This window comes from Pan troglodytes, chromosome 23 (assembly GCF_028858775.2).
Source record: "Pan troglodytes isolate AG18354 chromosome 23, NHGRI_mPanTro3-v2.0_pri, whole genome shotgun sequence".
NCBI lineage: Eukaryota > Metazoa > Chordata > Mammalia > Primates > Hominidae > Pan > Pan troglodytes.
In genome coordinates this window covers 40,604,293-40,624,728 of record NC_086016.1, presented here as the reverse complement: position 1 = coordinate 40,624,728, position 20,436 = coordinate 40,604,293, and the positions used below count along the sequence as shown (strand labels likewise).

The 20,436-nt window shown below is 45.8% G+C and overlaps 1 protein-coding gene across 5 annotated transcripts in view; it reads left to right on the top strand.

The window, feature by feature from the left end:
• FAM227A (family with sequence similarity 227 member A) overlaps nucleotides 1-20,436 on the top strand; it is a 70,168-nt gene that overhangs the window by 37,362 nt on the left and 12,370 nt on the right. For 4 of the 5 annotated variants that reach the window (XM_009438326.4, XM_009438327.4, NM_001246614.1 and 1 more), the window contains 3 exon segments: nucleotides 11,335-11,422; nucleotides 13,459-13,553; nucleotides 18,884-19,041. In XM_009438326.4, coding sequence (XP_009436601.1) covers nucleotides 11,335-11,422; nucleotides 13,459-13,553; nucleotides 18,884-19,041 — 341 coding nt within the window. 5 annotated transcript variants of the gene reach the window in all.

The window sequence follows — 20,436 nt, the reverse complement described above, 5'->3', positions numbered from 1 at the left end:
CCAGAGACATTGATAGCATGCAGTTAACCAAATGCCACAAATAAAGGCTTTTTTTTTTTTTTTTTTTTTTTTTTTTCTGAAGAGCTGGAAAAAAAAATTCCAGGGCAGGGTTTAGCAAACTATGAATCAGACCTTTCACTGCCTGTTTTTGAAAATAAAGCTTTATTGGCACACAGCCATGGCCATTCATTTACTATTGTCTACAACTACCTTCACACTGAAACAGCAGTCGAGTACTTGCGATAGAGACTTTAGGACCTGCAAAGCTGAATATTTATCATCTGGCTTTTTGCAGAAAAAGTTTGCTAACCCCTGGTCTAGGAGATATATAGTCATCCTTCCATCTCAGTTCAGATTCTTGTAGGGAGGGAAAAAAACCTTTTATCTACCCTCTGAGGCAAAGTGTATGGAGCCCTACAAGTTAAACTGACAAAAGATAGACAGTTTAACGGGAGAAAGGCATTCAAATTTTATTTGATGTTAATATTTTTACATGACACAGGACTTCATTGGAAGAAAGCGAAAACCTCAAGGAAGTGGCTAGGTCTGATAGTTCACATACCACCCTAACAAAGAGCAATTAATTGTGGAGATGTGACAAGACAAAGGAAAAGAGGTTTGGGCTTCTGGGGATGGTAAATTGTGGGAAGGTAAATATATGGGAGAAACTAATGGAAGATAAGGATTCTTTCAATAAGATTTCTATATGCAGATTCAAGGGGTGCCATCTCCAGTGATGAGTTTGTCTCTTCTTCCTGGTACTGGAGATGGGAAGTGGGGACACCTTCACAAAGGAAAATTTATGCTCTGCTTTTAGATGGAAACTGGAATTTTAAAGAGATTTCCTGCATCTGCTGTTTTTCAATTGCCTTCAGCTCAAAATAATTCCTATGCAAAGTGGCCTATTTTGGGATGGCAGATTCTGACCCCTTTCACTCTCATCCTCAGGGTCAGCTTTCTGCCCCTCTGGGCTGGATGAGGTTCCTTATTACACAGGCCAATGTCCCTTTCCTTCAGAGCACTCATGTAATTATTTGGTTATTACTCTGATCATGGCTGTTTCCCCTGCTAATCTTTTTTTTAATTGGTTTATTCTTTTAGAGACAGAGTCTCACTCTGTTGCCCAGGCCAGAGTGCTGTGGTGTGATCATAGCTCACTGCAGCCTCAACCTCCTGGATTCAAGTGATCCTACTGCCTCAACCTCCTGAGTATCTGGAACATGTCACCATGAATTTTTAATAGAGGAGTCTTGCTATGTTGCCTAGGCTGGTCTTGAACTCCTAGCTCAAGCAATCTTCCTACTTTAGCCTCCTGAAGTGCTTCAATTATAGGTGTGAGCCACCAGGCCCAGCCTTCCCACTAATCTTTAAACCCTAGGACAACATTCCCACTTCTAGTACCTGAATGCCCCATTTCTAATGACATGCTTCGTTAACAAATGGCATTGGAGGCTTAATTCATTAAGACAGCCTCCTCCGGCCGAGTGCGGAGGCTCACGCCTGTAATCCCAGCACTTTGGGAGTCCGAGGCGGGCGGATCACAAGGTCAGGAGATCGAGACCATCTTAGCTAACACGGTGAAACCCCATCTCTACTAAAAATACAAAAAATTAGCTGGGTGTGGTGGCACACACCTGTAGTCCCAGCTACTCGGGAGGCTGAGGCAAGAGAATTGCTTTAACCCAGGAGGCGGAGGTTGCTGTGAGCTGAGATCATGCCGCTGCACTCCAGCCTTGGTGACAGAGCGAGACTCTGTCTCAAAAAAACAAAAAAACAAACAAAAAAAGGTCTGTTCTCACAGGTTCAGATTCCAGCTGTGTGGCCTTAGGCAAGTTATTTGACTTCCCTAAGACTTTGTTTCTATAGGTATAAAATAGATACAACAACCATGGTGCCTTTTTGCAGACATTCTGAAGACTGTGGCCCCACAGCTCAGAAGGGCACTCAGTGCTGCCTGGCCGCACCACTATACTGCCCTAGCATGCCCAGATTCTCCCACCTTCGAAACACTTCCCCTGCAGCGTGTTCTTCCCCAGCTGCCCTCCACCCCAGCACCACCCAGGGAAGGTCTTCACTGAGAAATCACAAGCAGTCAGCAGGAAGGCCCGTGCCTTCCCACCACCAAGACAGCCTGCCCCCCTCTGCACCCTCACCGTCTGCCATCTCTGTGCCTATGGAGAGGTCCTGCTCCCCTCCCAGGTCAGTCCTCAGCCTGTGTTCTGAACCTTGGCCCTCAACTTCCCAAGTAGAGATGCCCTTAGCGCCCCTCTTTCCTGCATCTTCATTTCCTCCCATTCTGTGGGGTCGTTCCCATCACTGAACAGCCGTGCTTTCATCATCTCTTATCTTGACTCCACATCCCCATCTTCTGCTCCCTTTCACTCCAGAACTTATTTTATTTTATTTTTTTTTTTTTTGAGACGGAGTTTCGCTCTTGTAGCCCAGGCAGGAGTGCAATGGCATGATCTTGGCTCACTGCAACCTCCACCTCCCAGGTTCAAGCGATTCTTCTGCCTCAGCCTCCCGAGTAGGTGGGATTACAGGCTTGCACCACCATGCCCAGCTAATTTTTTTTGTATTTCTAGTAGAGACGGGGTTTCACCATGTTGGCCAGGCTAGCCTCGAACTCCTGATCTCAGGCAATCCACCTGCCTCAGCCTCCCAAAGTGCTGGGATTATAGGCGTGAGCCACGTCCAGCCCAGAACTTCTTGAAAGATGCCTCTGTACCCCCATCTCTGCCTGGCTACTCCTGTCAGGTTCCTGCCCTCGGCAGCCACTGCAGCTGCTCTTGCCAACAGCGCGGGGACCCCACTGGCTTGGACTGAGTCACTCCTCTAACCTGTTTGGTGTGGTTGGCCACTCCCATCTTCTTGAGACGTTTTGTTCTCTTGGCTTCTTTGTTGCCAAACTTTTGACGGTGTTTTCCTTCCTCACTGGCTGACCCCTCTCCATCTTCTCTGCCAGCTCCCTGTTCTGTCAGTCTACTCTTGCCCAAGCCCCCTTCCTTACTGTATCTACATATTCTCCCTGGGTGGCCTCATTTGGTCTGGTAGCTTCAAATACCGCCCATACGCCAGTGACCCACCTTCACCCTGGCCTCTCCCGGAACTCGTACTTGTCTGTCCACCAGCCCTCTCAGCCACACCAGGAGGATCTGAGACTTAACCAGCTGAGGAAAGCACCTGACTCCTAACCCTCAGTGTCCTCTCTTGCCTGGCTGACTGCAGCAGCTGCCACCTGGGCTCCTTTCTTTTACTTGTAGCACCAACCCAGCCTCCACATAGTGACCAGAGTAATCTTTTACAGATATACATCAGATGGGGTTATTCCCTGCTTAAAACCTCCAATAACTTCTTCATTGCATTTGGAATAAAATCCAGTCTCGTTCACCTGACTTGCAGTGAGTGCCGTACAGAATCAGGCCCCCCCACTGCAGGTGCCTGGCACCCATGCCCTCCCGCAGCACCAGGCACTGGACTTCCTTCTGCCTCTTGGACGTGCCAGGTCTATGCCTGGTTGGGCCTTTGCACTCGCTGTCCTCTTTGCCTGGAATCTGCTTTCCTCAGGGATCCAGAGGGGAAATCTGGTTCCTCCTTGTCCCACAGATGCCAGGTTCACTGTCATTGCTCTAGAGAAAGCTGTCCCTGACTGCCAGCCACTGTCTTCCCATCACCTATCTCAATCTCTGTACAGTACTTATCTTCCGTTGGGTTGATGTGTTGTTTAGAGTTTGTCTCCCTCTCTTAGAAGGTAAACTCTGTCCGGGCACGGTGGCTCAAGCCTGTAATCCCAGCACTTTGGGAGGCCCAGGCAGGCGAATCACTTGAGGTCAGGAGTTCAAGACCAGTCTGGCCAACATGGTGAAACCCCATCTCTACTAAAAATACATAAATTAGTTGGGCGTGGCAGCGCGTGCCTATAATCCCAGCTACGGGGAGGCTGAGGCAGAATTGCTTGAACCAGGGGGCGGAGGTTGCAGTGAACCAAGATCGTGCCACTGCACTCCAGCCTGGGTAACATTTATTGCTGTTCTATCTCTTTTACCTCCTAGAACAGACCTAACACAAAGAAGACACTTAACAAATATTTCTGGACTTCATGAATGAGGTCATCTATGTAAACTCTTGGCCCTGTGCTTAGCATATGACGGTGCTCTGTAAACGTCAGTTCCCAAAAAGTACAGATGACATAGGTGCTGCAGAGGGACAGCCATTACCCAGAGACCAAGACCAAAATATTATTCAGTGTTTGGGTACTGCCTGTCACAATGGCTTGAAACAAGCGTGTGTTCTTTGTGCTGAAATACATAAACTCTTCTGACAGTTATTTCAGGAACCTAGTTAAGAGATTCCATTTACTGCCCCCAAAATAGAAATAATCAAAAACTGGAACCTTGAGCACAGCTGAAGTTTTAATGGGCAAACCAGGATAGAGGGAGTAATTGGGTTTTGTGGTGGGGATAGAGCCTCTCTCATCAAGAGCAGACACATTTTCCCATCTGCTCAATGAAAGAGCTGGCTGTGTTCAAAATATGCATTTCAATGGCAGTAGTCTGTCTGAGAGTCCACAATTCAGGGGAATGAGTTGCAATTACTTTCCATCTCTGGTCTCCTGTCTGCCCTTCTCTTGTTTAAGTGTTAGGGATTTGCACAGTGGAAATGAAAAAGTATCTAACCACAGAGCTGGCTTCTGCTATGAGACCCAGCTATAAATTAGGACACCCACCTATTAGAGACTGAGTCATTTGTTCATTTAATAAATATTTTTAAAGATAAAAAGTTTTAGGAAATGGAATCTGAGGGAGAAAATGATAGGGAGAGAGAAAACCAGGGAGATGAAAAGAGCAGCAGGCAGGATATTCTCCCCTGCGTCTCTTTGCACAGTGGCTCAACTCTGTGTCCCCCTTTCCCAGCTCCCCAGGTCCTAAACCTGGAGAAGTAGTATATAGTTGAGAGACCAGACTATCAAATTAGGCATGGACTAGAATCCTAGCTCTTAACCTGGCCAACATGGTGAAACCCTGTCTCTACTACAAACACAAAAATTAGATGGGCGTGGTGCCGTGCACCTGTGGTCCCAGCTACTTGGGGGACTGAGGCATCTCTTGAACCCAGGAGGCAGAGGTTGCAGTGAGCTGAGATCGCACCCCTGCACTCCAGCCTGGGCAGTAGAGCGAGACCCTGTCTCAAAAAAAAAAGAATTCTAGCTCTCAGATGAGTCATTTCATCTCACTGAACCTCAGTTTTCTTATCGGTAAAATGGGTACCTAGAGAAATCAGTCACAATGTGGGCATTAAATATGATCTTACATGCAAGCACTCAGCAAACAGCATAGCACAGAGTAAGAACTCAATAAACATTAGCTCTTATCATATTATACAAGGGTGGTACCTAGAGAAACACAGCTGGAGATTAGGAAAAATGATGTCTTTGAGCCAGGAAGGCATACATTTCAGGGACTCCCAACATCCGTGAAACCCAGTTGTACACACCTTCCCCGTTATATATGTCAGGTGCAAACATGTAGTATTAGGATCCTGAGCTTTGTCTCTGGGAAGATGATGAGATGGTTACAAACTGCATTGTCACGGTCCAAGGACATCCCTGGGCTGGGACCTTGGAACCTAGATCCTTGCAGGGGGGAAAACAAACAAATTATATATATATATTTTTTATATATTTTATATATATTATATATATATTATATATTTTATATATATTATATATAATATATATAGCATATATATAATATATATATATAATATATATAAATATATATAATATATTTTTTTGTAGAGTTTTTGTAGCGCCAAAAAAAGAAGTGAAAGAAGGCCTCTGTAAGGAGGAATCATCACCAAAGTTCTCAGTTGCAAACTGTAGAATCCACTCTAGCTACTTTAAGCAGAAAGAAATGTATTAAAGGTGCACAGCTACCCTGGAAGAGTCTCTGTGTTAGCTTCAGAGGCCATGCTGCCAAGAATGATGGCCAAACCATACTGCCTCTGCCAAGGTGTGCTACTGTGTGCCAGTGTGACTGAGGACTGGATGTTAAAAGTTCTACTCTACTCCTTGAAAAACCAGTTGCTTCTGTCAACAGTCTCTCCAAAAACTGGAGTCCGCATACTTCCCATTTCCTCCCCATTGCTCATTTCCATCTTGAAATCTCAGGCAGGGGTGGTGCATCTGCAGGTAGAGCCTAGGTGAAATGTCTGCACCCCAGCTGCAACTTAAGTCTTTTACCTTGGGGATGGGTTTCACATATGTGGAGAAGAAAAAGCACACATGTAACAAGTAATGACCCCAGAAGATACCATTTGAGCTGAGAACCAAGAGATGAGGAGTCAGCCATTGGAAGAGTAAATGGCAGAACCTTCCAGGAAGAAGGGACAGCATGTGCAAAGGCCCTGAGGCGAAAAAAAAGAGCTCGAGTGTTCAGGAAACAGAGAAGGCCCATACTGTACCCCAGAGAGTGAGAAGAGAGGCACAAGCGAAGGCTGGGATGTTGGCAGGGCTGGATGCTGCAGAGTTGTAAGCATCATAGAAAGGAATATGAATATGGATATAATTGAAGTGCCATGAGAATTCATTACATTAGGGATGACATGGTGTGATTTATATTTTTTAAAGATCACACTGTCTTTTGAATATGGAGGATGTATTGGAGGGGCACAGAAGACCAGCTGGGAGGCTTCTGTATTTGTCTAAATGACAAATATGGAAGGTGGCAAGAAGCAGACAGACCTGACGCATTGGGAGATGGATCTTTCAACACTTGGGAGTGGGGAGGAGAAGTGGGGGAAGAAAGGACGGAGTTGAAGGTTGCTTCCCAGGTGTGCGGCTTCAGCATCCGAATGGTGCCATTTACTGAGATGGACAGCGTAGGGTTTAGGTTAGTGGAAAGCTATCAAGAGTTCAACTTTGAACTTGTTAACTTTAAGATGCCTATGAAAAGTGCAAATGAAGATAGATGCCAAGTGGGTAAATATACAAGACTGGACTTTGGAGGAGAGACCTGGCTTACAGAGAGAACAATTTCTACCCAAGCCAAAATATGGGAACTAGGAGTGCACGACTACGGTGGAACCACGGGCAAAGGCACTGGGGTACAGTGCTGGCCTTCTCTGGGCTTGGTGCCAGGAGACCTACATTTCCATCTAAGTGATGCACCTATCAGTTACATTGCTTGAGGCAAATCTAGGCCTCAATGTTTTTATCCACAAAATGGGCATCGCGACTGGTATTAATGCTTATAGATTCAATCTAGGGGTAGGTGATATCCCAGAGATTGTCGTTTAGTTATGTCTTGTCGGAATACCTACTAATTTAACCAGAATTTTCCCAAGTTCAACAGCATAGATATAGTCAGTGTCCTTAACAATAAGGACTCAAGATTTTTGCAGCTCTTGCCCATACCTGCTAATTCCAGGTCTGCGCAGCTCCCTCCGCACCCAGACATTTCTAGGCATCCCTAGATTGTATCTCATAGTAGCTCAAATTTAGGCTCCCCAACCCCCAACTCTGTACAATAACAACTGAGCCCTCAGCGTGCTGAATCTGAGCAGCTGGGTGGCCAGGTGGGCTGGAACACTTCCATCTCCTCTATGCTGGGATGGGACAGGGGGTCTCAGAACAGTCTTGGTTTACCCCCGACCCTTATGATAGTCACCTTGCCTCATACACCCCTGGGGTGGTGGCTGGTCACAACATCAGGGAATGGATAGGAAAGATTTTTTTTTTTCTTTTTTCGAGACGGAGTCTTGCCCTGTCACCCAGGCTGGAGTGCAATGGCATGATCTCGGCTCACTGCAACCTCTGCCTCCCGGGTTCCAATGATTCTCCTACTTCAGCCTCCCAGGTAGCTGGGGTTACAGGTGCCCGCCACTACCCCCAGCTAATTTTTGTATTTTTAGTAGAGACAGGGTTTCACCGTATTGGCCAGGCTGGTCTCAAACTCCTGACCTCGTGATTGGCCCTCCTCAGCCTCCCAAAGTGCCAGGATTACAGGCGTGAGCCACCGCGCCGGCCCAGGAAAGTACTTTCTAAGTGGAAGGACGTGGTCTCTATGGGGAGTCTACCATGTTCAGGTTTTCTTTTGTTTTTGTTTGTTTTTGAGATGCAGTTTCGCTCTTGTTGCAATAGCGTGATCTCAGCTCACTGCAACCTCCACCTCCCATGTTCGGGTTTTCTTTGCATATATCCTCTCTAGTCCTTACAACAGCCCTGCAAGGTGGGTCATTATTACTTATCTTTATTTGACAAAGCAAGTAATAGACTGAGGGGATAAATGGCTTGCCCCAGGCCACACAGCTGACCTCAGCTGATGTCAGGACACTGTCAGTCTGAGCTCTCTCTGCATCAGCAAGCTGCCTCTCCAGCAAGTAAGAGGGTCTAGTCACTGAAACCCAAGCGAATCCCCCCGCATTGTTCTCTGCTCCACTGCAGAACTCTCTGAGGCCTGTTAAGAATGAGCCTTGCCAGGTTGCCAGGAGTGGTGGCTCAGGCCTGTAATCCTAACATTTTGGGGGACTAACGTGGGAGGATGGCTTGAGCCCAGGAGTTTGAGACCAGCCTGGGCAACATGGTGAGACCCCCTGTCTCTACCAAAAAAAAAATTTTTTTTTAAATTAGCCAGGTGTGGTGGTACATGCATGTGGACCCAGCTGCATTGCACCACTGCACTCCAGCCTGGGTGACAGAGTAAAGACACTGTCTCTTAAAAACAAACAAACAAAAAATGCCCGGGCCCAGTGGCTCACGCCTGTAATCCCAGCACTTTGGGAGGCCAAGGCGGGCAGATCACCTGAGGTCAGGAGTTCAAGACCAGCCTGGCCAATAAGGCGAAACCCTGTCTCTACTAAAAAAACAAAAACCTACCCAAGCGTGGTGGTGGGCGCCCGTAGTCCCAGCTACTCAAGAGGCTGAGGCGGGAGAATCACTTGAACCCAAGAAGCGGAGGTTGCAGTGAGCTGAGATCGCGCCCTTGCACTCCAGCCTGGGCAACAAGAGTGAAACTCCTCCTCAAACAAAAAAAAAAAAGAAAAGAAAAAGAATGAGCATTGATGCTTCATTGAGCCCTGGGAGTGTTTTCCCTGCAACCACCTCAACACTATAAAAACCAGTAGCTGTTGGACAGCCAGCTGCATGATGTCTGGGAAGTCCTTTCGGCTTTCTCCTGCCCATTCAAATATCACATTTCTATAAAAGCAAACGGTTGTTGTTGAGGCTGGTGGACTGCTTGTCTGCCACTTGGTGGGCCATCTGTTTAACATTGCCAACCTCCTACTCATCCTTAAAGACAGAATGCAAATGTCTTCTCTCCTTGGAAGCCCTCCAGCTCTCGCCCAGACCAATCCAGCGTTCTTCGCTCTAGCTTCCCGTGATACTCTCCTCATACCACTTGCGGCCAACTATGAGTTGTTTCCCAATATCTGTTGTCCCCTTCACCTGTGAAAACAAAACCTCCAATTTTTTGCTGGGCATGTACCTGGCCGAAATAAAGATTGTATTTCCTAGCCTCCCCTACCGCTACGTGTGGCCACGTGACTAAGATCCAGTTAATGAGATGTAAGTGGATGTGTCGTGTGGCAGTTTCTGGAAACCTTCGTTAAAAAACAGCTTTATCTCTTTGTCCTTTCCTCCCTCCTGCTGCCTGTAATGCGAATATGATGGCAGGAGCTCCAGATGCCTCCTTGGACCCTAAGAACAAGGATCTTGGCTGGGTGCAGTGGCTCATGCCTGTAATCCCAGCACTTTGAGAGGCCAAGTTGGGCAGATCACCCGAGGTCAGGAGTTCAAGACCAGCCTGGCCAACATGGTGAAACCTTGTCTCCTAAAAATACAAAATTAGCTGGGTGTGGTGGCATACACCTGTAATCCCAGCTACTCGGGGAGCTGAGGCAGGAGTATCACTTGAACCTGGGAGGTGGAGGTTGCAGTGAGCCAAGATCGCGCCATTGTACTCCACCCTGAGTAACAAGAGCAAAACTCCATCTCAAAAAAAAAAAAAAAAAAAGGAACAAGGGTCTTATTTTATCTTATGAAAGCTGGAACCGTGTGCTGGAAGAAGTCAGAATCTATCCTGGCACGGTGGCTCATGCCTGTAATCCCAGCACTTTGGGAGGCCGAGGCAGGTGGATCACTTGAGGTCAAGAGTTCGAGACCAACCTGACCATCATGGTGAAACCCCATCTCTAATAAAAGAACAAAAATTAACTGGGCGTGGTGGCGGACACCTGTAATCCTAGCTACTCGGGAGGCTGAGGTAAGAGAATTGCTTGAACCCGGGAGGCAAAGGTTGCAGTGAGCCGAGATCATGCCATTGCACTCCAGCCTAGGCAACGGAGCAAGATTCCGTCTCAAAAAAAAAAAAAGAATCCCTGAGGACTTAGCACCACCAGTGCTTAGAAACACCATATGAACCCAGGCTTGCCCGCCTTCAGACTTTTATGTGGGAGAGAAATGTATTTATATTTACTTATTTAAAGACAGGGTTTGCTCTGTCACCCAGGCTAGAGTACAGCAGCACAGTCATGGCTCACTGCAGCCTCAACCTTCCGGGCTCAAGCAATCCTCCCACCTCAGCCTCCCAAGTAGCTGGGACTACAGGTGCACACCAGCGTGCTTGGCTAATTTTTTTTTTTTTTTTTTTTTTTTTTTGTAGAGACAAGGTCTCACTATGTTGCCCAGGATGGTGGGAGAGAAATTTCTACCTAGTTTGAGCCACTGTTATTTTGAGTCTCTGTCACATTCAAACATAATCCTAACTTCTATTGCCTCTCTATAACAAATAGGGGATGCTTTCCACACTTCAGTATAACTGTCTATTTCCTGTTATCTCCCCTGCTAGACTGGAAGCTCCTCAAGCCAGGGGCTCAGTTTCAGTGTTTGCCCAGTGCAGACACATTAGTAGTTGCCCAGTGAAACATTTGCTGAAAAAGGTGATTGCATAAAGGGTGACAGCAATGTTTTTGAAGCACTCACCTTGAGCATTCGTGTAATTTGCATGCATTTGCTGACTTAATCCTACAAGGAAACCAAGGCGGTAAAGAGGTTTGATGACTTGCCCCAGATTGCTGGCTGTTGAGTGAGAGAATTGGGACTGGAACCCTGGTTGCCCTGGGTCCCCAGCCCATGTGTTCTCCACATCAGCCACTGCTGTCTGCCATGCTCCTGGGAGGACCTGAAAGGTCTCGTTCTGCATGTTCCTTTGCTGAGAACAAGAAGAAATAGCAAAGAAATTGCATGTATTACTTTTTTGTATTTCTCTCACTGCCAATTTTATTTTGTTCTCTCGCTCGCTTTCTCCCTCTCTTTCTCTCTTTTGTCTCCTGAAGTCGTCTAGTGCAAATTCACCCAGTGAAAAAACCTCTTCAGCCAAGCAGAACTCAGAAAAAAGCTTACGAATGCAGAATACTGCAAAAGGTATATTGACTACCAAAAAGGGAAATGTAGGCTTTTGGCTTAGTTATTGTCTCCAAAACCCTGGTTTCTTGGGTTCGTATGAACAGAATTTGCTGACCTACTTTATACTTGGGGTTCCAGCCTGGGCCTTGGCACCAAGTAATATTTTATGAAAGGATGTAGTTGTCTTTTCAGTTCAATAAGCATTGATTTTTTTTCTTTTTTTTTTTGAGATGAAGTCTCACTGTCGCCCAGGCTGGAGTGCAGTGGCACAATCTCAGCTCACTGCAGCCTCCGCCTCCCAGGTTCAAGCGATTCTCCTGCCTCAACCTCCCAAGTAGCTGGGACTACATGCGTGCGCTACCACGCCTGGCTAATTTTTGTATTTTTAGTAGAGACGGGGTTTCACCATGTTGGCCAGGCTGGTTTCGAACTCCTGACCTCATGATCCTCCCGCCTCGTCCTCTCAAAGTGCTGGGATGACAGGCGTGAGCCACCTTGCCCAGCCTAAGCACTGATTAAGTTCCACTTTTGTGGTGATGAGGTCAGCACAGTGCTGTTATCTGTGGGGAAGAGAGGTTACTGACACCAGAAGAAAATAAATTTAAGACATGATGACTGCTCCTCTCCACCACCAGAAACCAGTAATTACTAAGATTGGAACTAATTTGCACCCAGGTCTTAATTTATATTGGTGACTGTGATAGTACAGAGAGGTCAGTGCCATTGAAAGAAAAGTTTCGTGTCACTTGCAATTCCCCTGGCAATTCGCCCTGGAAATCATGAGTAATGTTAAACTCAGCACACCATGCAGGGCCACAGGGGGAAGCACCAGTGCTGGCCAGGAGGCAGAAAGGAGCATGGGGAAGGGACAGGCCACACTCTTTTTTGAAGTTTCTCAGCAGGAAAGACAAAGCAAGGCATGATAACCAGTTTAGGATTAGTTGGGTACATTACAGTGTAATCCCAACACTTTGGGAGGCTGAGGCAGTAGGATTGCTTGAGCCCAGAAGTTCGAGACCAGCCTGAGTAACATAGCGAGACCCTGTCTTTACAAAAAAAATTTTAAAATTAGCTGGACACCATGGTGCACATCTGTAGTCCGAGCTACTCAGGAGGTTGAGGTGGGAGGATCACTTGAGTCCAGGAGGTTGAGGCTACAGTGAGTCATGATTGAGCCACTGCACTCCAGCCTGGGTGACAGTGAGACCCTGTCTCAAAAAAAATAAAAAAAGTTTAGAATTGGCTGGACTGAATAATTCCAATGGGCTCTGGGGCATAGGGGCTGTCCCTAGTTGGCTTGGTGTATGAGTTAGATATAAGAGTTGGTTCAAAGTGTGGCCTCTGGATTGTAGGAGAGGTATGTTAGCAACTTTGTCTGTTAGTCTAGCCCTGGTAATTAATGGATGGCAAATAGACGAATACGGAATATAAGAAAACACAGAACAGGAACTGTTAAGTATCATCCTAGGTAATTTCACATCATTATTGTTATTTAAACTTTATTCTTTTTTTGAGGGAGAAATGGATGCTCAGAGAAGTTAGTATGTGAATTATGTCCCAATAAAACTTTTAAAGAAAAAGCTTGGGGACCACTGATCAAGAGGTTTAGCCAGGGCTCTAAATAGAGGTAAATATTTGTAGGAAACTTTGCAAGTCCCCCAGAGCTTACATATATATTCAATTCACGAAGACCCGTGTATCAAAGAGGAGTTGCCAAGGGAAATTAGAAAATATTTGAACTGAATGAAATGAGACCTTCTTTTCTAATACGAGCATTTATTTAAGGCTAGAGACTTCCCTCTAAACACTGCTTTAGCGGGGCACAGTGGCTCACGCCTGTAATCTCGCACTGTGGGAAGCCAAGGTGGGCAGATCACTTGAGTCCAGGAGTTTGAGACCAGCTTGGTCAACATGGCGAAACCCCGTTTCTACTAAAACTACAAAATTTAACTGGGTGCGGTGGCACACACCTGTAATTCCAGCTACTCAGGAGGCTGAGGCACGAGAATTGCTTGAACCTAATGGCCATTTTCTTGCTAATGTCACATTGACAGAGCATCATTGTCAGACCCTGGTCTTGAAGAAACCTACACAAGAAGTCAAGAGGATATCAGAAGCAAGAGAATGTGAGAATATGTTTCCTAAAAAGGTGAGCACATGATTGGAAATTTAATAGTAAAGGTGATTCCAAAGGGGGTGAGAGGTGTGGTAAGAAAATGATAATTAACATTTAATGAATACTATATGCCAGGTACTATGCCAAACCTTATGCAAACAGTGCATTTTCTTCTACTGTCACAGTCCTCTGAGATAGTTACCATTGTTATTCTCCAGTTTATTAATGAGCAAAGTGATGCTGGGAGCAGGTACCCAATTTGTCAAATATCATAAAGCAAATAAGTGATACTAAAAGTAAAAAAATGAATAACAATAATAAAAAAATAAAGGCTGGATGCAGTGGTTCATGCCTGTAATCCCAGCACTTTGGGAGGCCGACGCAGGTGGATCACTTGAGGTCAGGAGTTTGAGACCAGTCTGGCCAACATGGTGAAACCCTGTCTCTACTTAAAAATACAAAAATTAGCTGGGCACGGTGGCGTGCCTATAATCCCAGCCACTTGGGAGGCTGAGGCAGGAGAATCGCTTGAACCTGGGAGGCGGACGTTGCAGTGAGCTAAGATCGCGCCACTGCACTCCAGCCTGGGCAACAGAGTCTGACACTGTCTCAAAAAAAATAAATAAATAAAATAAAAAGCAAATAAGTGATAAAACCAAGATTTGCATGCAGATCTGCCTGGCTCTGAGCCTGAGCTCTCAACCACTGAGCTTTCCCTCTAGTTCAGTGCCCAGCACAGGAAAGTCACTAGCATCATTCTCTCCTCCTCCCCTTCCCCACAAACCTCAGTGGATGGTAGTTTATATCAATAGGAATTTCAGTCTTGTGTAGTGGGACCAGAACAGGGTGAGAGGTTTGGGAGCTTCCCCAGGCACCAGCTAGCAAGGGAGTCGGCCATAGAATTTGGGCCAAGTACCACAAGGAATGTAGATTTCTTGTTTTTTTGTTTTTATTTTTTTGAGACAGTCTCAGTCTGTCACCCAGGCTGGAGTGCAGTGGTGCCGTCTCAGCTCACTACAACCTCCACCTCCTGGGTTCAAGTGATTCTCGTGTCTCAGCCTCCCCAGTAGCTGGGACTACAGGCATGTGCCACCACACCTGGCTAATTTTTGTATTTTTAATAGAGACGGGGTTTCACCATGTTGGCCAGGCTGGTCTCGAACTCACGATCTCAGGTGATCCACCCCCTTCGGCCTCCCAAAGTGCTGGGATTACTGGCATGAGCCACCACCCCTGGGCTAATCTTTTGACTTTAATCGTGGTGTTTTACCTTAGAAGTTTTTAATTATTATAGTCATATTTAGTAGTCTCTTATAGCTTTTAGATTTCATTTGTTGCTAAGCATTTTACCATTCTAAGATTATATAAAACATCTTCCCCAATTTTTTCCCAATATTTTATATTATTACCTATTCTCAATAAAATCTTTACTCACATAACCCCCCAGTATCACCAGGGGTCACTCTATTCCTTGGAATTTAGCTAAAAATTGGCTTAAGCATTTGTTATCTAATTTGTTTGAAGTCTAGTACCCTCTCAAATATGTTTGTGACCTCTGGGGGCCTGATGTTTTCCTGGCACTAAGCTCCTTGTCTGTCCTGCATACACTATGCACATACTAACTGCATCAGCCCGAATGTGGAACTCTTCTGATTTTTACAAAAACCACTCACACAAGGCCTCTGTGTGCATGTATTTGTGTATATGGAAGAATGGAAGACTTTACTGAAGTTTAAAGAGATGAGGAGAGGGATGCCCATACCACAGGAATGCAAATAATTTTTTTTTTTTTTTTGAGACGGAGTCTCACTCTGTTGCCCAGGCTGGAGTGCAGTGGTGCGATCTTGGCTCACTGCAACTTCTACCTCCTGGGTTCAAGCTATTCTCCTGCCTCAACCTCCCAAGTAGTTGGGATTACAGGTGTGTGCCACCACACCCAGCTAATTTTTGTATCTTTAGTAGAGATGGGGTTTTGCCGTGTTGGTCAGGCGGGTCTCAAACTCCTAACCTCAAATGATCAGCCCACCTTGGCCTCCCAAAGGGATTACAGGCGTGAGCCACCGCTCCCAGCCCACAGTAATGCAAATAATTTTAAAATTAATATTAGTTGGCTGGGTATGGTGGCTCACACCTGTAATCCAAACACTTTGGGAGGTCGAGGTGGGCGGATCACCTAAGGTCAGGAGTTCGAGACCAGCCTTGCCAACATGGCGAAACGCCACCTCTACTAAAAATACAAAAATTATCCAGGCATGGTGGCAGGTGCCTGTAATCCCAGCTACTCGGGAGGCTGAGGCAGGAGAATTGCTTGAACCCAGGAGGCGGAGGTTGCAGTGAGCAGAGATTGCGTCACTGCACTCCAGCCTGGGTGACAGAGCGAGACTCCATCTCAAAAACAACAACAACAACAACAAAAAGCAAAACTTCAAGCCCAAATGCAGTAGAGGCCAGATCACCCCCTCAAAAACACACCAGAGTCAGGGGCTGTTAGGAAAGGGGAAGGACGCTGGGTTGCCAAAGAATCACCCTCAGAGAAACCTTTGCACTGCATTAGTGGATCCCAGATGCTGGACTTTGGTAGGCTTTGAAAAAAAATTTTTTTTTTACTAAGTAAATTCATTAAAACAAAATGACTGCTGTCTGTCGTCAGTAGCATTTTATAAAAGAAAGTCATTAATATCACAAATCAAAAAATTTAAAAAGGTCTTTAAAGTGAATCAATTTACTTAGACTCGTGTAGATTTTTCCTTGTTTCACTCATTTCCCTGGTGACCACTGGACACAGCATGGCCTCCATTAGGAGACAGCATGTCAGAATCACTGGACCAAATGATCTATAAATTCCCTGCTAACTCCAGGTTTCTGTGATTCCAGTGGTATCTTGCTGTTAGAATAGTGGTTCTCAACTGGGGCAGTTTTGTCCTCTGGGAGACATTTGGCCAGCTCTGGAGACATTTCTAGTTGTTAGAACTGGGGGCAGGGGGACATTGGGGGAGGCCAGGGATGCTCCTCAGCATCCTACAATGCACAGGACAGCCTCCCACAACAAAGAAATATCCAGCCCCGAATTTCAGTAGTGCTGAAGTTGAGAAACCTTGCTGGAGACAGAAGAAATCCCATTAGACAATTAATTAAATGCAACCCTATCCCATTAGAACAGGATTAGAAAATAGTGTGATTGGGTACTGCTGCAGCCTTTATTTGTGAAGTGGAATTTTTGTTCCCTTAAGGTATAACTGCTTCTTCAAAATAAAATGTATTATTTTTTTAAACACAAAAGCAGTATTGTCATTTTTGGAAAAAGGCAGAAGAAAACAAACCATTCTTGGCCCCAGCCTGTTCTCTTTCTGATCTGTTTCCTCCTGGCTGTCTATTAGCATCTCAAATAGCATCCAAAACGGGACTTGACTTTCCCACCGCCCCAGCCTGTTCCTCCCCAGATTGTCCCACCTGAGCAGCTGACACCCAAGTCCTCTGAGCCGCCCTAGACTCTTCTCTTTCTCACACCTACGTAGAGTTGAGTCCATCAGCAAATCTTGCCAGTTCTCCTTTATCATATGTTGTAAATTTGCTCACTTCTCACCCCTTGTCTGCAATCACCAAGTCCTGGGCCCCATCAGCAATTCCCCAACTCCTGCAGGGGCCTCCTGACTGCTCTTCTGCACCCATTCTTACCCTCACAGTCATTTCTCCTCCCATCAGTCAAAGAGACCTTAACAGATTACTCAGATTATATTGTACCCCAGCTCAGAATCTGCCAGTGGCTTCCATGACCCTTAGAAAAATATCCCAGCTCCTCACCATGACCACAGCACCTGCTCCCTCTGCACCCGCCCCCACCCCTGTGAGCCACCTCATTTCTGCCCCTCAGCCACACCAAGCACATATCAGTGGCTGGATCTGTTGCACCTGCTGTCCTCTTAGCCAGGAACAACTCCTGATAGACCTTCCCATGGCTCCCTTCCCCACAGCATTCAGGATCCCTGGGGTCTCACCTCACAGCCTTCCCTGATCACCCCATGGAACCCCAGTCCTCTCCTCCCTACCACTCTCCATACCCTGGCCTGATTGATCTTATTAGTATTCATCATATCATGTTATTCCTTTATTTGTTGATTTTTTTCATTGTTTTCTTCCAACTGTAATGCAAACTCCATAAGGGCTGGAATTTGTCTTGTTCTCTGCTGAATCTCCAGCACCTAAAATAGTATTTATACATAGTAATCACTCAATACATATTTGCTGAATGAATTATTAACGTTTTGGTAAGAGCATTCCAGTCTCTCATCTATCTGTTTTTTACTAAATAATTTTCTTTTTTTTTTTTTTTTTGAGACGGAGTCTCACTCTGTCTCCAGGCTGGAGCGCAATGGTGCAATCTCGGCTCACTGCAACCTCCGCCTCCCAGATTCAAGTGATTCTCCTGCCTCAGCCTCCTGAGTAGCTGGGACTACAGGCGCATGCCACCAAGCGCAGCTAATTTTTGTATTTTTAGTAGAGACAGGGTTTCACCATGTTGGCCAGGCTGGTCTCAATCTCTTGATCTTGCGATCTGCTTCGGCCTCCCAAAGTGCTGGGATTACAGGTGTGAGCTACCGCACCTGGCTTTTACTAAATTATTTTCTATAAAATATATAACACTATCGGCTGGGCACGATGGCTCATGCCTATAATCCAAGCACTTTGGGAGGCCAAGGCGGGCAGATTACCTGAGGTCAGGAGTTTGAGACCAGCCTGGCCAATGTGGTGAAACCCTGTCTCTACTAAAAATACAAAAATTAGCTGGGCATGGTGGCTGGTGGGCCCCTGTAATCCCAGCTACTCGGGAGGCTGAGACAGGAGAATTGCTTGAATCTAGGAGATGGAGGTTGCAGTGAGCTGAGATTGTGCCACTGCACTCCAGCCTGGGCGATAGATTGAGACCCAAGTCTCAAAAATAAAATAAAATAAAATAATATATATATATATATATACACACACACACACACATATAAAAAACACTATCAAACTTTGCATCTCAGTATTTAAAAATTTACTATTATACCTGAAACCTTTTTTAGGTTATCAACTCTTCATAAACATTTTAATAGTGACATACCATTCCTTTGGGTAAAGAGATCAATGTCTTCTCCTTGAACATTTAAGTTATTCTCATATTTTGCTATGTATAGTAAACATCTCTGCAGTGGACATCTTTGCCCCTTGACCTTTTTTTGCTTTATTTTGAGTAATTTTCTTAGGATGCATCCTAAAACTGGAATTACTGGATCAAAGGACATGAGTGCTTTGATGCCTTTCTGGTTCTTAATACAGACTGTAAAAATGACAATATCCTTTATTTTTCCTTTTTCTTTCATCCTTAGTCGTGTGCTGCCTGCAAAAGCCCTGAGCTGACTTCAAACCTCTTCAACATTTATGGGAAGAGCCCTCTGATTGTGTACTTTCTCCAGAAATATGCCAGTCTGCAGCAGCACGGCAAGAATGTGTTGATAGTCAGAAGGGAAAAGACCACGAGCACCCCATATCCTTGTCACTGTGGGCAGGGTGTGCACTGCTCCAGGCCCCTGCGTCCTCTTCCCAGAAGCAAAGGTCAGGGAATGGCACCCAGGCCTTAGCACAGCGCCTGGCACACCATGTGTACTCGCCAGAGGTGGCCAGTGGTGCGAGCCTCAGGGTCAGAATCGTGCTCATCTTAGTTCCAAATCTAGAGCCAGCCTCGTGAACTGGCCGTGAGACCCCAGGGTGTGTCAAATTTCCTTGTGTGCAAAATCTGTTTTCCACCTACCAGAATGAATGTGCTAACTTGGTATTCTAACATATATTGAAACTAAATAGTGCTTCCCAGACACTCGTTGACCCCAGAGTATGTACTGACCAGGAATTTGTTGTCCACATGTATGTTTCATCTAACACCCTCCTCAGACACACTCCTCCCTTAGACCCATCAGCATATTCCTGGCCCTGTTGCCATTTATCCTAAAGATCTAATAGAAAGCTCAGATCTCAAGAGAACAGGTGTGGTTGGCCAGGCGTGGTAGCTCACGCCTGTAATCCCAGCACTGTGAGAGCCGAGATGAGCGGATCATCTGAGGTAAGGAGTTTGAGACCAGCCTGGCCAACATGGTGAAACCCCGTCTCTGCTAAAAATACAAAAAAAAATTAGCTGGGCCTGGTGGTGCATGCCTGTATAATCGCAGCTACTTGGGAGGCTGAGGCAGGAGAATCGCTTGAACCCAGGAGGTGGAGGTTGCAGTGACCCGAGATCACGCCATTGCACTGCAGCCTGGGCAGCAAGAGTAAAACTCCATCTCAAAAAAGAAAACAAGTGTGGCATATATTGGTGTCCTGAGTCTTAGCAGCTTACCATAGGAGTCAGAGAACATGGGTTCTATTTGGAATCAAACTGGTCTATTGGTTCAAATAGACCTGGACTCAGGAACCAACTCTACTGCAAACCCAGTGATTTGAGATAAGTTCCAGCTTCTCTCTGTGCCTCATTTTTTTCACCTGTAAAATAGGGATAAGAGTACCTGCCTCATAGGGCTATTATGCAGATTACAGACACAACAGAGATAAAGGCTAGTGCCTGGCAGATAACAAGGGCTGGGATGATCCACGTCTACATTGAGCTCCCCAACAGGAGGAGTTTCGTAATGAACTAGGAGGACTTTGCATCTTCTGCACAGAACTGCATGTCCACAAACTTATTTACATGTTCTATAGGGAGAGAGTAATAACAACAACTCACATTTCATAGTGTTTTATTTCTTGCAACATGTTTTCCCAAACATCACTTCATTGTTCTCTAAGGACAGTTTAGTGTAGTGGAAGGAACCTGGGTTGGGATATGCAGCCCTAGATTTGAGTCCCAGTTTAGCAACCACTGGCTTTGAGATCTTATGTGCACAGCTCGACC